Source organism: Dryobates pubescens, chromosome 27 (assembly GCF_014839835.1).
Source record: "Dryobates pubescens isolate bDryPub1 chromosome 27, bDryPub1.pri, whole genome shotgun sequence".
NCBI lineage: Eukaryota > Metazoa > Chordata > Aves > Piciformes > Picidae > Dryobates > Dryobates pubescens.
In genome coordinates, this window is record NC_071638.1 from 6188992 (window position 1) to 6205712 (window position 16721).

At 42.3% G+C, this 16721-nt stretch overlaps 1 protein-coding gene across 3 annotated transcripts in view; it reads left to right on the forward strand.

The window, feature by feature from the left end:
* PTPRZ1 (protein tyrosine phosphatase receptor type Z1) overlaps nt 1–16398 on the forward strand; it is a 153854-nt gene extending 137456 nt beyond the window's left edge. For 2 of the 3 annotated variants that reach the window (XM_054173917.1, XM_054173918.1), the window contains 11 exons: nt 632–795; nt 1543–1626; nt 3199–3334; nt 4790–4936; nt 6619–6712; nt 7819–7892; nt 8959–9087; nt 10649–10795; nt 11629–11771; nt 13050–13185; nt 15488–16398. In XM_054173917.1, the coding sequence (XP_054029892.1) occupies nt 632–795; nt 1543–1626; nt 3199–3334; nt 4790–4936; nt 6619–6712; nt 7819–7892; nt 8959–9087; nt 10649–10795; nt 11629–11771; nt 13050–13185; nt 15488–15628 (1395 nt within the window). In that variant the 3' untranslated portion in view covers nt 15629–16398. The remainder of the gene's footprint in view (nt 1–631; nt 796–1542; nt 1627–3198; nt 3335–4789; nt 4937–6618; nt 6713–7818; nt 7893–8958; nt 9088–10648; nt 10796–11628; nt 11772–13049; nt 13186–15487) is intronic. The other variant, XM_054173920.1, reaches the window with a different exon arrangement.
* The last annotated feature ends 323 nt before the right edge of the window (nt 16399–16721 follow it).

Sequence of the window (16721 nt, forward strand, 5' to 3'; positions counted from 1 at the left end):
ATGAGGTCATCTCTCTGAAATTATCCCTGCCTCTAAGTTGCTACTGAGGAAGAGAGCTTAGAAAAACAGCCTATACAAGGCTATTTCCTTTGTAGATCAGTAAGGCTGGGTGAGATGAATCCTACTCTTTCTCCAAACAGAGGAGCAGTGTCAGAAAGAGCAGCTGTCATTTTGTATCCCTCCAGTGCTCCTAATCTTAATGGCTTTTCAAGGGACTTGTGCCAGATCATTTTTCTATTCAGTGGGCAAGCTGATATGGCAGAAACACAGACTCTTCCTCTTCTCTATGAAGTACTTGTTTAGGAAGAGACTGGGTGGGATACTTGGTGCCATGGTTTAGTTGATTAGATGGTGTTGGATGGTAGGTTGGACGCAATGATCTCAAAGGTCTCTTCCAACCTGGTTAATTCTATTCTATTCTATTCTATTCTATTCTATTCTATTCTATTCTATTCTATTCTAAAGTTGGAATATTGATAGCTATGTGGCATATTATTAACTAACTAGGAACAGTGCTTGTTTAGGAACTATGGAATTTCAGATACGAATTCAAGATACGGATATGAAATTATGAAGATGAATTACATTCAGATGTAGGCTGCTTACATATGGAATTCTTTTTCCATTGCAGGGTTCCCAGAAAGGGAGGTCTAGTGGACGTGTAGTAACTCAGTACCATTATACCCAGTGGCCTGACATGGGTGTTCCAGAGTACACGCTGCCCGTGCTCACCTTCGTGCGGAAGGCGTCGCATGCCAAGCGCCACGCTGTCGGGCCTGTTGTGGTTCATTGCAGGTGTGATTTTTACTGCCATAAGGTTCACTCCACTTTTGTTTTGCAGAAAAAGGAAATTTTGAGTGGTGGGTTAAGCAAAATTTCACTCATAGATTTAACAATTCCCTATGGAATAAGATTAATTTCTTAGCTGATATTTCTATCCTTGGGAAGGCCAACTAATAAACTGTCTATGCCACCTCTATAAACCTCCACAATAGCTGTAAATGAGATGCTGCTGCTCTCTGCACTATGTTCTTTTTGTTGTTGCTCTTTTTCTTTTTTATTCTATTTTATTTTCCAAAAATGCTTTTCTTTTTACATTTTTGCACTTTTCTGTAGTACTCTCTTGACTCCTGTGAGCTGACAAGATACACATATAGCAGTAATTGTTTCATTTCTGCAAATACATTGGTAGGATGTTTTTGGCTCCTGCTTTCTTTGGTGCAGGGATACTCTGCAATCCTAAAAGAAGCTCTGTTTGCAAAAGAAGACTCACTCTCTTCCTGGCTGAATTGCAACTCTGCTGTTCTTAACATTACTCTGCATTCTGGCAGCCATTTGTATTGAAGGAGCATTCTGGGGAACGGTTTGAGGTCTGCATGCGCCGCAATGTGCAGGCAGGTGTTCTGACAGTGCTCACTAAAACTGGGCAGCTCAGGGAAAATCGGTTAATAAGGGCTTGTAGGGCCTGGAATGACTTCACAATGCCCAGAAAGGACCGGGTTATTGTAAAATATATAAGCAGGTTCTGGTTTTCCACTGTAGTACCTCATCTTTGATGGAACATTTGAAAAGAGAACCTCCTCATGAATTCTGTCCTTCTGGAGCTGACTCTGAGGAAGCCAACAGGTAAAGTCATCTCACAAATGCTGCAAATGAAGATAACTTTTCTTTCTGGGATGATCTAATCTGACTGAAATCTGTTTTTATCTTGGAAAATGGAAATTCCACGTTGTGGTTGTTGTGCTGCTATTTAGATCCTGCCTGTTCTCAGGAAGTTCAAATGAAGAGTTTCCCCAAAACATCAAGTCTGAGATCTAAATGCCAGCAGGCTGAAAGATCAGTACATTATAAGTCAGTTAAACTGAGTATTTAAAATGTCAGCAGTGGTAAGTTGTGTGGCTTCAGTCAGACCTCTCCATTGGGTCATGTATAGGTCACTTCTGTGGGTAGTTTTATTCAGCTTTTAGTTCATCTGGCCCCATGCACTATGGCATTTCAAAGGAGTCATCTTGTATTAGAAACATAACTTCTCTTTATCTTTACAGGCTGTATGGAGGACACTTAAGAGGAGCTTCATGAAACTTTTATTAGCTATTTTTATGTTTTGGTACTTTCTGTGTTTCATATTTTGTAACCAAATACAGACGATGTCTGGGAACCTTTATACTTTCTTGTGTCTGATAGCATGTTGATAACCTGGACCTTTCAGTTTTATATCACATTTATTTACACAGTTTATTACAGCAATCTGAGCTCACAATGCTCATGCTTTGTGCCACCTCTGTGAAAGAAATGAGACAACTGAAGCAGCATGTATGGACTGAGCTTGGATCAGGCCCTAAGGGACCTTGTAGAGCCAGCACACTGTTGCTGTCAATTTACATGTACCAATACATATAATGTTTCCTTGTATCTTAGAGGAGAATTACAGCTGACTATTTCCCATATATGACTAGATAAAACAACCTCTTGACCTTATACTCCCTACTCAGATATTTTATAAAATAAATGGTTAGTTTTTAATTATTATACAACTGGGTTTGTGCTAAATGAGTCAGACTTCCTAACAGGTTTGAGTTGATTAGCCCTCTTATCTGATCTTCCCTTTCAAAAAGGGATTTCAACCATTGTTTGCCCTCTTGGCTGTGTCTGGAGAGCAGTAAGCTTTTTCATTTAAAGAGCTTCTTCAGCTTCTTCAGCTCTGCCACTTCTGGGGCTTTTCATCAGTCCAGTATCTTCAAAATCTTCTGTGTCTGTAATGAGTGGCGACTTTCCCTTAAAAAGCAGTGTGTGTTTCAACATACAAGAATTCAGGCACATAAACTGTGCCCAAAATTCTGACATGCCACTCTTTCTAGATATCCTTTGCAAAGACAAAGTGTCCTAAGTGTCAGAAGCCTAAAACTGCAGGAAATCCTTTAGTTCTATTTCACTTGATGCTTCAAAACTTCATAGCAATTTGTGCTTTAAAAGTCTTTTGAGAAAATGATCTTTAGATCTTTTCTTGTGCAGATGAGTTGGAGTTTTTTCTTCATTTCCTGCCTCCAAAGTTTAGCAAAATAATAGAGTCATCTAATAGCACCATTTGTAGAGTAGAACCTTCCCTACACAGCAGCTTGTTGGAAAAGCTATGCCTAAGAAACAGTTCTTTTTGTTATTGTTTTGCGTCAGGCTCACGACTATTTTTTTGTTTTATAGTGCTGGTGTTGGAAGGACAGGCACGTACATAGTGTTAGACAGCATGCTGCAGCAAATTCAGCATGAGGGGACAGTCAACATATTTGGATTCTTGAAACACATTCGTACCCAAAGGAACTACTTGGTGCAAACAGAGGTAAGGCTGAAATATATATAACAAGAGACTGTTACAGACTATATGACAGACTGTTTCTGCTTACAGGAGGAGATATGGTACAGTCTTCTTTTTGGCATCACCAGACAGACTGACAACCACCCACCAGACCAGGCTTCCCCTTTTGCTTTGCTTTTTTTTCATACAAACATGGTGAGGGGTCTCGAGCACAAGCCCTGTGAGGAGAGGCTGAGGGAGCTGGGGTTGCTTAGCCTGGAGAAGAGAAGGCTCAGGGGAGACCTTATTGCTGTCTACCTGAAGGGAGGTCGTAGCCAGGTGGGAGCTACAGCAACCAGCACCAGAACAAGAGGACACAGTCTCAAGCTGTGGCAGGGGAGGTTTAGGCTGGATGTTAGGAAAAAATTCTTCATAGAAAGAGTGATCTGCCATTGGAATGGGCTGCCCAGGGAGGTGGTGGTGTCACCATCCCTGGAGGTGTTTAGAAAGAGACTTGATGGGGTGTTTGGTGCCATGGTTTAGTTGATTAGGTAGTGTTGGTTGATAGGTTGGACTCAGTGATCTCAAAGGTCTCTTCCAACCTGGTTAATTCTATTCTATTCTATTCTATTTTAATGCTATGTTATGCCATGCCATGCCATGCCATGCCATTCTATTCTATCCTTCTAAGCTCACTTAGAGCTATGCACTAGAAGTTACTCATCTGTGGGCTCTAGTCTGTTTATTAGGGAGGTCTCAGATGAGAGGAAGTCTGTGTGCATCATGCTGCCCACATTAGCACTTTCTTGGTGTTCTTGTCACAGATTTCTTTAAGGAAACACCATTATCGGGTGTTCATATATTCACTGAATCTGATCAAACAGTTGATATCAGGCCAAAAAAAAGTGGGGAAAAAAAAATGTTTCAGAGAGAAGATTATCTACAGCTGCTTTAAACTGGAGTTTATATATGGAATAGTGAAAGACCAGAAGAAAACAATGAGGACAACAGCAGGACATTTAATAGTCTCTTTCAAGTTTGGGGAACAGGTAGTTAGATTCCCCATTGTCTTTCAATAAACAATAAGGTAATCAACAACCACATGGGCACTTGTTCCAAAAGATGTGAGAGAGAAAATAGTGGATCATAGTAGGAACTGGGAGTGATCACTCTATTGCAAGAAAGACATGGAAAATCTCATGACAGCCTGACTTGAAAATTTGGTTCAAGGCTATGCTTGCATTTTTAACTGTGCTGTGAAGAAGAGATACCACAGGTGGTGAGGATTTGGTATCGTATCATATATACATTGCCCGTGTAGTTCAATTGTGCTTATAAATATGCAGAGGAGGGACAGCTTTCATTCTAGATGGTCACTTGTGAGAAAGCTCCTACAGCAGCATTCTGTGAGGAAATACTGACCTTGCCAGAAGTAGCAGCTTAGCCAGAGATGTTCAGAGGAATCTGAAAGTGATTGGATGTTGGATTTTGTTTTCATAGGAGCAATACATCTTCATTCATGATGCATTGGTTGAAGCGATACTGAGCAAAGAAACAGAAATCCTTGAGACTCACATTCATGCCTATGTTAATGCTCTCTTGATACCTGGACCAACAGGGAAGACCAGACTGGAGAAGCAATTCAAGGTGAGCTCTCAAAGATAGTAGCATGAAAAGTTTAAGGCTTGCAAGCTGGAATTAATTAAAAGTATCTCAACACAAGAACTTTCATTAGCTTTTGCTGTGGAAAATTAAACTGATAAGCCTACACTCAGACCAGTTTAGGACCAGTACTGGGCCCCTCAGTTTAAGAAGGACATCAAGACACTTGAACGCATCCAGAGAAGGGCAACAAGGCTGGGGGAGAGGCCTTGAGCACAGCCCTATGAGGAGAGGCTGAGGGAGCTGGGATTGTTTAGCCTGGAGAAGAGGAGGCTCAGGGGTGACCTCATTGCCCTCTACAACTACCTGAAAGGTGGTTGTAGCCAGGAAGGGGTTGGTCTCGTCTCCCAGGCAACCAGCACCAGAACAAGAGGACACAGTCTCAAGCTGCACCAGGGGAAGTTTAGGCTGGAGGTGAGGAGAAAGTTCTTCACTGAGCGAGTCGTTCATCATTGGAATGTGCTGCCCAGGGAGGTGGTGGAGTCCCCGTGTCTGGAGGTGTTCAAGAGGGGATTGGACGTGGCACTTGGTGCCATGGTCTAGTCATGAGGTCTGTGGTGACAGGTTGGACTCCATGATCCTCGAGGTCTCTTCCAACCTTAGTGATGCTGTGATACTGTGATACTGTGAAATGTGTGCAGTCAATCAGGACAAAAGAACTATTTGCATACTCTTAAACAAGGTGGGGAGGAAAAAAAGCCAAGAGTGTGAGAAATAGTCCAGTAAGTAGGTTTTGGAAAATCTGACTACATGCCTTTGCATGAAGATTCCAAAAGTAAAATAGTATGAAAAGATGTCATTCTGGTAAAAATGTGATGAGCTATCCTGGTTATCAGCATATTCCCCCATTCTGCAGGACTGGGTAACAGACAGACTTCACTGCAGTAAGCACACTGTGGTGCTTGTGGATATGGAGAACAGTGTGTACATGTACAGGACTTGCAGTGACCCGGGGAAAGAGATGAACAACAGCTCATTGGCTCGTGGGAAGAGTTAGCAGTCTGGCTTACTCACAGGGTCACTTATAGAGGAAACGTGGAAAATCCTACCTTTTCAAATGAAGTTGAATCCAGAGAAGTAAATCACAATTAAATGTTATCCAGATTGCATATCAAAGCAAACTTTGCTGTCCCTAATTTAAACAGAAATTAATTGCTAGAACCTTTCTCTCTAAGGATTCTAATTCTGAGGAGGACTGCATGGAATAGTATTTATTTATATATCACAGGTGTGGAGAGCTCATAACTGGGATATCCAGAGATGCCTTACCTCAGGAGTTACACTGTTTGTGTCAACAATGCAGATTTTCCTGCACAGACATTTACTATTTTCCACAACTATTTAAGCAAACAGCTGTGCAGGCAAGATAGAAATGATACCAGGATGGCACTAAGCACTGGGGGGCAGGGTATGGGACAGCATAAACTGGCATTTCCTTTAAAGACATGCTTATCAATCCAGGGCTCAAGCATCATTTGAGTGGATAAAACAGTGAACAAACAAGATTCTGATGACTTGCTAAATAGTTTAACCAGATGACTAGGTACCTAAATTTAAGAGAGACAGCTAACCTGCAGTACGTGCACCCTTCCGTTTCATGCAGCTAATGAGGAAATGGCTTTTGTACAGTTACCTGATCATTTATTTCTTTAACTTCATTATTTCAGTTACTGAGCCAGTCCAACACACAGCAGTGTGATTATTCAACTGCACTCAAACAGTGTAACAGAGAAAAAAATCGAACTTCCTCCATCATTCCTGGTAAGTTTGCTCTAATCAGCTTCTCAGAGTAGCAAAATGTGTATAGCAAAGTGTGCATGTCAAACCTTTAATCTTTCTTCACCAAGAACTCAAGACATCTGCACTAGCATGAAGAAATGTTCTGTAAAGTACTTTTACTGAAGAAATTAAAGAATTTAAATGTTATACATAGAAAGACAAAATAAATGGCTGGATAATATTTTACCCTGATTGATGGTGTCATCATTAGTATGAGATGTGAGGGACCTTGACCAGATGGACAGATGGGCAGAGTCCAACATGATGGCATTCAACAAGTCCAAGTGCCAGGTGCTGCACTTTGGCCACAGCAGCCCCATGCAGAGCTACAGGTTGGGGTCAGAGTGGCTGGAGAGACAGAAAGGGACTTGGGGGTACTGATTGACAGCTGGCTGAACATGAGCCAGCACTGTGCCCAGGTGGCCAGGAAGGCCAATGGCATCCTGGCATGCATTAGGAATAGTGTGGCCAGCAGGAGCAGGGAAGTCATTGTGCCCCTGTACTCAGCACTGGTTAGGCCACACCTTGAGACCTGTGTTCCGTTTTGGACCCCACAATTTAAGAAGGACATTGAGACTCTTGAACGTGTCCAGAGAAGGGCAACGAGGCTGGGGAGAGGCCTCAAGCACAAGCCCTGTGAGGAGAGGCTGAGGGAGCTGGGATTGTTTAGCCTGGAGAAGAGGAGGCTCAGGGGAGACATTCTTGCTGTCTACAACTACCAAAAGGGTGATTGTAGCCAGATGGGGGTTGGTCTCCTCTCGCAGGCAGCCAGCACCAGAACAAGAGGACAAAGTCTCAAGCTGTGCCAGGGGAAGTTTAGGCTCGAGGTGAGGAGAAAGTTCTTCCCAGAGAGAGTTGTTAGCTGCCCAGGGAAGTGATGGAGTCACCATCCCTGGAGGTGTTCAAGAGGGGATTGGACGTGGCACTTGGTGCCATGGTTTAGTAGTCATGAGGTGCTGGGTGACATGTTGGACTTGATGATCCTTGAGGTCTCTTCCAACCTTATTGATTCTATGATTCTATGATAATTGCTATGGTATATGAGTCATTGCAGCATATATACTGGTTGATGACTTTTTTTTGTGCAGTGGAAAGATCTAGAGTGGGCATTTCATCACTGTCTGGTGAAGGGACAGACTACATCAATGCTTCCTATATTATGGTAAGTCAATTAACTTCATTTGTGAAATACAATGTCCCATTGTATAGCTGTTTTCAGAGCTGCCATGTCTCCAGATCAGGGTGGCACAGTCCTGGCTTTGAGATCTTCCTTCTTTCTGGAAGAGTTGCTTCCCCCAGGAAGTATGATTGCTGTTATTGGTGGTTTAAAGTTTGGTTAAGTACATTTCATTTTCTATGAAAATCTATAGAACCAGAAATCCCATCATAGTTTTAAAAATTGGTAAACATAAATGCCACTGATGGAAGGATCTTTTGAGATGACCTAAAAGTGTTATCTAACAAATTGGACAGAGGGGTTGGAGAAGATGACCTTTGAGGGTCCCTTCTAGCCCAATGCAAACTGTGAGTCTGTGAAAGTTAGTTGTTAATAACTATAGTGTGGTTTCCCTTCCTACCTGCTCACCATACAGAGTTTTTGCAACTAGCATAGCCCTAAGCACCATAGCTCCATCAGCTTCCTTTTATCTTTTGTTTCCTGGGTTTTCTTTTTCCCCTTCATTTGTTGAGAGAGTGGACTAAATGCTTCCCAGACACTCAGTAAAGCTGCCTGCAGTGCTGTGTATGCTTTACCCATCAGCAGGTGCATTAGTGCAAAGGAACTCTCTTTTGTGGCAAGTTACCTGGGACATCTGTACAAATTAAGAGGCTGCTTGGGATTTTTTGCAGATCTTTCAAGTATTCTTCTACTTATTTCAGATTGTCAGCTCCTTTGGAAGCCTGGCTAATGCAGAATAATTAGCATGTGTGGCTGAGTTAATACATTTTTGTTTTGGCTGTTGAAGTCTCCACTGATTTATTTGTTTATTTTGTGTCTTTTAATCAACCTTTATAAGTTTGAGAAATTGTTTCAGTGTAATTGAGTTTATTCTTTCCATCTGGAAAATACTGCTATGGAAGTTTTATATTCTTCTGATAACTGCAGGAAGTCAAAGGAGTCACCAGCCTGCAATTTATTTTCTAGACTTCTGGCTCTGTCCACTAGAAGCTTCCTTTCAAAGCTAATAGTTGGTCATCATTTCTGATCAACTGTTGATTTTGTTTTGCAGGGTTATTATCAAAGTAATGAATTCATCATTACCCAGCATCCCTTACTCCACACTATCAAGGATTTCTGGAGAATGATATGGGACCATAATGCCCAGCTAATAGTCATGCTTCCTGATAGCCAGAATATGGTAAGTTTTGTGGCTGATTTCTCTGGGTTTATGTATCATTTATCTTTATCGATGATAAAGGGGATTGAGTCCATCATCAGTAAGTTTGCAGATGACACCAAGCTAGGGGCAGGTGTTGATCTGTTAGAGGGAAGGAGAGCTCTTCAGAGGGACCTTGACAGGCTGGAGAGATAGGCGAAGTCCATTGGCATGAGATTTAACACAGCTAAGTGCTGGGTTCGGCACATGGCCACAACAACCCCATGCAGTGCTGGGGGCTGGGGTCAGAGTGGCTGGAGAGTGGCCAGGCAGAAAGGGAACTGGGAATACTGGTTGATAGTAGGCTAAACATGAGCCTGCAGTGTGCCCAGGCAGCCAAGAGGGCCAGTGGCATCCTGGCCTGGATCAGGAACAGTGTGGCCAGCAGGAGCATGGAGGTCATTGTGCCCCTGTACTCAGCACTGGTTAGGCCACTCCTCAAGTCCTGTGTCCAGTTCTGGGCCCCTCAGTTAGGAAAGATGTTGACTTGCTGGAACACATCCAGAGAAGGGCAGCAAAGCTGGGGAGGGATTTGGAGCACAAGCCCTATGAGGAGAGGCTGAGGGAGCTGGGGTTGCTTAGCCTGGAGAAGAGGAGACTCAGGGGAGACCTTATTGCTGTCTGCAACTACCTAAAGGGAGATTGTAGCCAGATGGGGGTTGGTCTCTTCTCCCAGGCACCAGTACCAGTACAAGAGGACACAGTCTCAAGCTGCACCAGGGGAGCTTTAGGTTGGATATTAGGAAGAAGTTCTTCATAGAAAGAGTGATTAGCCATTGGAATGTGCTGCCCAGGGAGGTGGTGGAGTCACCATCATTGGAGGTGTTCAAGACGCTCCCCAGCCTTGTTGCCCTTCAAGAGTCTCAATGTCCTTCTTAAACTGAATGGCCCAGAACAGGACACAGGACTCAAGGTGTGGCCTAACCAGTGCAGTGTACAGGGGCACAATGACTTCCTTGCTGCTGCTGACCACACTATTCCTGATCCAGGATGCCATTGGCCATCTTGGCCACCTGGGCACACTGCTGGCTCATGTTCAGCTGGCTGCCAATCAGTACCCCCAGGTCTCTCTCTGTTTGGCAGCTCTCCAGCCACTCCAACTCCAGCCTGTAGCACTGCTTGGGGTTGCTGTGGTCAAAGTGCAGCAGCCGGCACTTGGACTTGTTGAATGTCATCCTGTTGGACTCTGCCCATCTGTCCAGCTGGCCAAGGTCCCTCTGGAGAGCCCTTCTACCCTCCAACTGATCAACACCTTCTCCCAACAACTTAGTGTCATCTGCAAATTTACTGATGACTGACTCAATCCCCTCATCCAAATCAGCAATGAAGATATTAAACAGGATGGGGCCCAGCACTGATGCCTGGGACCCCACACGTGCAATGCATGATGTTTGTAATCCCACTCAAATTTTGATTTGTCAGTTTAGCTGGCTGCATTGATTGCATGCATGATGGATTATTTGTTATGTTGGATTCAGTTTTATTTTGAGAGTTCAATATTACTTACTTTTATGGTTTCTTTCTTATTTTTTCATCCCGGGAGGCTGAAGATGAATTTGTATATTGGCCAAACAAAGATGAGCCTATAAACTGTGAGAGTTTCAAAGTCACTATGATTGCTGAAGAGCACAAGTGTCTGTCTAATGAGGAGAAGCTCATAATCCAAGATTTTATTTTAGAGGCTACACAGGTAACACTGTCATAAATGTGTAAGTCAGAACTTGATTTGTTAAAGGTAATGCCTACATTTCATTACATTTGCTATGGTAAATGGGTGATAAATATCTGTGGCCTTGAAATACTCAGGGAAGGAGCAACCTCTATAGCTAATGTGATGACATGGGGAGTAGGGGTAGTTCAGCATCCCCAGCAGTGTGTAGTGGTGTGATGGTTTAATCCACCTGCACCAACAAATAAAAGCATAGCTGAACTCATCAGGAGAAGCAAATGAAGCTGTATTTTGCAAGCAATAATGAAATGCAATGAATATATACAAAATATACAGTATTTACAACATTATACAAGAATTTACAGGAAAGAAAGAAACACAGAAATCTTCCCGAGGAGGATCCCACCTCAGGTACCCCCAAACCTCTCTCCCTCCCCTCTCCCTCTAGTTAATTAGAAGAAAAAAGAAGAAAAATATTAGGGAAATTCTAGTTAGTTCAAAGCAGTTATTAAGAAGTTAGCTGCTTATCTTAGCAGTTTTGTCCAGGGTCAGCATGCATGCCAAGAGAAAGACAGAAGCTGGAGTGAGAACAGAATGCAAGATCGTGAAACTACATCCCACTCATCTACCAATGAAATTTGTTTAGAATTATCTTCCTGTCATTTCTCTTTTTACACCCAAACATTCAGCTAGAGAATTCTGTAGCTACCCTTTCCTTAAAGGCACAGCCAAAACTGTCACACGGTGGGATTCTGTATCTGGCATATGTAGCCAGACTGGGACAGGGTTAAGAATGAGAATAGACAGCAAGTCTTTCACCGAATTGATTAATGCTTTTTTTCCCACTCCTTTAGGATGACTATGTGCTTGAAGTGAGGCATTTTCAGTGTCCAAAATGGCCAAATCCTGATAGTCCTATTAGTAAAACTTTTGAACTGATCAGCATCATCAAAGAGGAAACTTCCAACCGTGATGGACCCATGATTGTACACGACGAGTAAGAACTAGACCTTTCAGTTTGTTTTGATGTTTGTTCTGTAGAAACATCTTTCCATCTAATACAGAGTGAAAGATGAAACAAGGCACAAAGTCTTCACCTCACAAAATTTTGGTGGTTTAAGCCTCAGCTGGGAGTTAAGAGCTCAGATAGGGGCAAGGCTGAGAATCTCTCCCCTGCTCCACCCTCCTCCCTCCCAACAGAAAGGGAGGGGGGGAAAAAAAAGGAAGGAGCAAATCCACCAAGCAATAATTTGGAGTCGGCCTGGAAGTAGAGAGGAAAAGAGTTTTCTTTAAACTATATGTATATATATATATATATAAAACAGGTAAGGTTCACAAGGGCAAGGAACAAGGATAAATGGGAGGTGGACAGAGAAGAAGAATACAAAACCAGTCTCTCTCTGAAGAGGCGTGGAGGCAACAGAGAGAAGGATCAGGCTCAACCACGTGGCAGAAGAGCAGGAAAGCAGCTGCAGTAGCTCCCATCCAGGAGAGGCAGGAGCCAAAAGAAGGCCTAATGGCTGCAATGTCCTGCGTTTTATACTCTAGCTGGGCAGGGAGTGGAACAGACTCAGTTTCCCAGGGGGAAAATGCCCAGCAGGGAAGGCAAAGCACCCGCAAGCCCACCACCCTGTTTTGTTTTTTTTCAGGATGGGTGTTAACCCACCACAGTAAGAACAAGACCTTTCAGTTTGTTTTGATGTTTTGTTCTGTAGAAACATCTTTCCATCCAATACAGAGTGAAAGGTGAAAGAAACAAAGTCTTCACCTCACAACAGTGCTGCTGCCTCCGTGTCAGCAACAGAAACGTTTTTACTTTATTATACTTCAGTGTTCTCATTTCAGTTCTGTCATTTGGATACTCTGGATGATTGTTGAGAGGATATCAGTCAGTACTTCATGGTCAATTACTGAAAGAAGTGACTGTTTCAACGAGGCACCTTATCCTTCTCTAGCTGTTTTTAAATGGCCAAAATTACTGAAGTGTTGAAATGCTGCAGGACCTGAGGCCTTCAGGATTTTGTTAGGAGAGGATTCTAGGGAAATAACTCCAAGGCTGGCTTTTAAAAACTTTCCAGAAGTTGTAGCCAGGTGCTGTGAAGGTTGTGTTAAGGCGCTGCTCGGCAGGCCTCTTTCAGAAAGCATTAAGATTCATACCAGATTACTTTACCCTGAATTTTGTCTTTTCTCCAGCTGTGGAAACCAGAACCAGTTTATTGGTTTTTTTAAGGTTTGCTGGTTGTTTTGTTGTTTGTTTTATTTTCACTTTACAAAGGCATGGAGGGGTGACAGCAGGCACGTTCTGCGCATTAACAACACTGATGCATCAACTGGAAAATGAGAATTCAGTGGATGTTTACCACGTAGCAAAGATGATAAATTTGATGAGGCCTGGAGTCTTTACAGACATTGTAAGTAATAAGCAAAATGTGTGCACATGGTTTTTTTCCAATGCCTCTTATTATTAGCATGCTAAGACCTTAGGGCAGTATTACTGAACCATTGACATCTTTATTTCTGCATGAATTAATCAAAACTCTCTATAGAGCTGCTGCAGTGGACCCTGATGCTTATTCCAAAACAAAGTATTTCCCATGAAAATCTGTTGTGTGTTTATCAGGTGGTCGTATTCAAAGTGTGCAGAACTACCATCCCCATCATCAAATCTGCAACATGTCATGTAAATGAAGGTTGTAATTCAGCAGGAATAAATTTGTTCTCCAAGTAGACCCTGAAGCAGTCACCTTTTGTTTTCCATTTTAGGGTGGACTTCGATCTTTTGTAGTACACTAAGTGTTCGTGTGACACCATTGTCACTGCTTGCAGAAAGAAAAGAAACTAATAAATAAATAAATAAATAAATAAATAATGAAAAGTGTAACAGTATTACAAAGTCAGTGTCATACAAATGAAAATTCATCACAGAAATTAAACAAACTGTGAACCCTGCCCCTTTGGTCATCCCACTAGAAATCTGACTGCCCTAGTACTACAATGAGTGTAATAAGAAAAATGCTATAAAAATGAAGTGTTAGGGTTGGCATTTTCACATTTTTGACAGCCAAAGCAGGACATGACACAGGACTGACAGATGTGTCTGCCTCTACCCCTGCCCAGTTAGCCCAGGCTGAGGAGCCTGACAAACAATGGAGTGAAAATGGGAACTCTTAACACCCCAGCAGCACCATCAGGACCTTCACTCCACTTCCCTCAGGAGCCTCTAGCAAATACCTGAGCCCTTTCTCTTACATTTCCAGATTTCCATCCTCTTACTGCAGATTGTCAAATGAATTGCTTTTTCTACCCCAAATATCTTAGTCCAGCCTAATAGTGCAGACCCCTAACTACACTCTCTTTAGTCTTAATATTCCTTACTCATTCCATCATAGGAATTCTTTATCCTCGTAAGAGGAGGCTGAGATGAGACTTTATTGGCTTTCTACAACTACCTGAAAGGTGGTTGTAGTGAGGTGGGCATTGATCTCTTCTCCCAGGTAACAAGTAATACAATAAGAGGAAATGGACTCAGATTGCACCAGGGGAGGTTTAGATTGGCTTTACTGAAAGAGTGGTCAGGCATTGGAAGAGGCTGCCCAGGGAGGTGGCACAGTCACCATCCCTGAAGGTGTTCAAAATATGTGTAGACATAGCACTTTGGGACATGATTTAATGGCCATGGTGGTGTTAGGTTGATGATTTAATTCCATGATCTTAGATGCCTTTTCCATCCAAAACAATTCTGTGATTCTGTATATCCATCCTAGAACCCCAAATATTCCACTGCCCTTTCAGAGCATGCCCTGTAACGTGGTGCACTTCACTGTAGCTGCTCTCCCTGCACAAAACATCCAGCTGTTTCCTCCTTCCCACACTGCCCACACTGCCATTCAATTGACTTCTGGCACTCCCCATTTCCCGCTGCATCCAACCAAAGCCCTCCGCTCCTCTAGGCAGTGCATTCCTCAGTGAATCTTCTTACAATCCCATCTCTCTTCCCACCTCCTCTTCCTGGCAGGATCTTCAAAAACATAGACAGTAACTGCAAGTACCAAAAAGAGTAAGGAAAGAGAACAGTCTGCCATGGTATAATTCAAACAACAAAACATGAGAATGTATTCAAGGGGGCAAACAGCCAACAGACAAAAAATAGACCAAATCCTGGTCCAGTTCAGTCAATGGGAACTTTACATTTGACTGTAATCAGGATCAGATTACCCTTTTTTTTCTTCTTCTTCTCTTAAAATACAGTTTTCTCTACCTGTGCTGTGTTTCTAAATGTTGTGCTTTACAGTGTTTATGGGGGAGCCATTAGTCAGAAAATGAATAATGCTGCTAAGTGGGCTGTTCAGTCTGGAGAAGAGAAGGCTCCCAGGTGACCTAATTGTGGCCTTCCAGGATCTGAAGGGGGCCTACAAGAAGGCTGGGGAGGGACTTCTCAGAATATCAGGTAGTGCTAGGACTAGGGGGAATGGAATGAAGCTGGAGGTGGGGAGATTCAGGCTGGAGGTGAGGAGGAAGTTCTTCACCATGAGAGTGGTGAAGTCCCATCCTGACTGATTCTATGGTTCTATGATAATAAATGGTGGAGCACAGTAGATTAGAAGACTTAACACATCAGCTGTTATTTAATGTTGAGTAACAGTGTTACAAGATAATCTAATGTTATTGTTTCTGACACATAACACACTGTCTATATCCTCTTTTCTTCTGCAGGAACAGTACCAGTTTCTGTACAAAGCTATCCTCAGCCTTGTCAGCACAAGGCAAGAAGAAAACCCTTCAGCATCCATGGACAGTAATGGCTCAGCTTTACCTGATGGAAATGCAGCTGAAAGTTTAGAGTCTTTAGTTTAATTAACACATCCAATTAAATACACACATACCTACATCACACCAGTCACACCTGGAATTTACCATTACTACTTTCAGTTTTATACTTCAGGTTGGGGGAAAAATCTGTCCAGTCACTATAAATAGATATATAGATATATATAGAGATACATAGATAGATCGATCTATATATATAGATATATCTCCTCAGATCCCAACCATTGCCCAAACAATCATTCCTGTTACATAGACTTTACTGTGGAACTTTTATCATTAACAATGTGTGCCTTTTCTGGAAAGATTTCTTGTAATACCTTGTTATGTCGGGACTAACTTGATTGACTTTTACAGTGTTTCTAAGAATTGAATTGTGGTATGGTTTGGTTTTTACTTTTCAGTATTATTAGTTATCGATTGATTTGGCTTTACTTTGAACTTAAAATGACTCTATTTATAGGTGTTAGGGGGCTCTCGAGGGCAGACACGTCATGGGTTTAGTATCTGATCTGCTGTATTTATAACGATTTACATTTGCTAGAAGCGCAACTTTTAATATAGTAGAATGTAAATAAAATACTGTTCCTCATAGCGTTCAACGTTTTAAGGCTTCGGTTAGACCTCTAGAATAGCAATCTGCTACTCCCTGTAAATACTGCTACTTCTGTAGTGATCCATGGACCAAGTTTATATTTATAATTGTAGATTTTTATATTTTACTACAGAGTCAGTTTTCTAGTTCTGTGTCATTGCCTCGTCGAAAATGATGTAGTCCGGTATGGTTTGGCTTTAACACGGTCTCCCAATACCTAATTGTGCATCTTAAGCGATTAGCCTTCACATAGCTGCATGTGGTTTTAACTTTTTTGTGGGAAATAGGAACCATTGGTTTGAAATGAGAAGTTTTTATGAGAATAACACCTGTACTTGGCATTGTTACGTTGTTTTTACCTATGGCATTGCAAAAATAAATATAAATACTCCAGCTGGTGCTTGTGGTTTTCCATGTCCACTCGACAGTCCTCACTGTCATGTAACAGAGCTTTTGCTTACAAGAATAAGGACCCCAGGCTGCTGTGGAGACAGCTGCTCTTCCTGTGGAATGTACACATTTAGCATA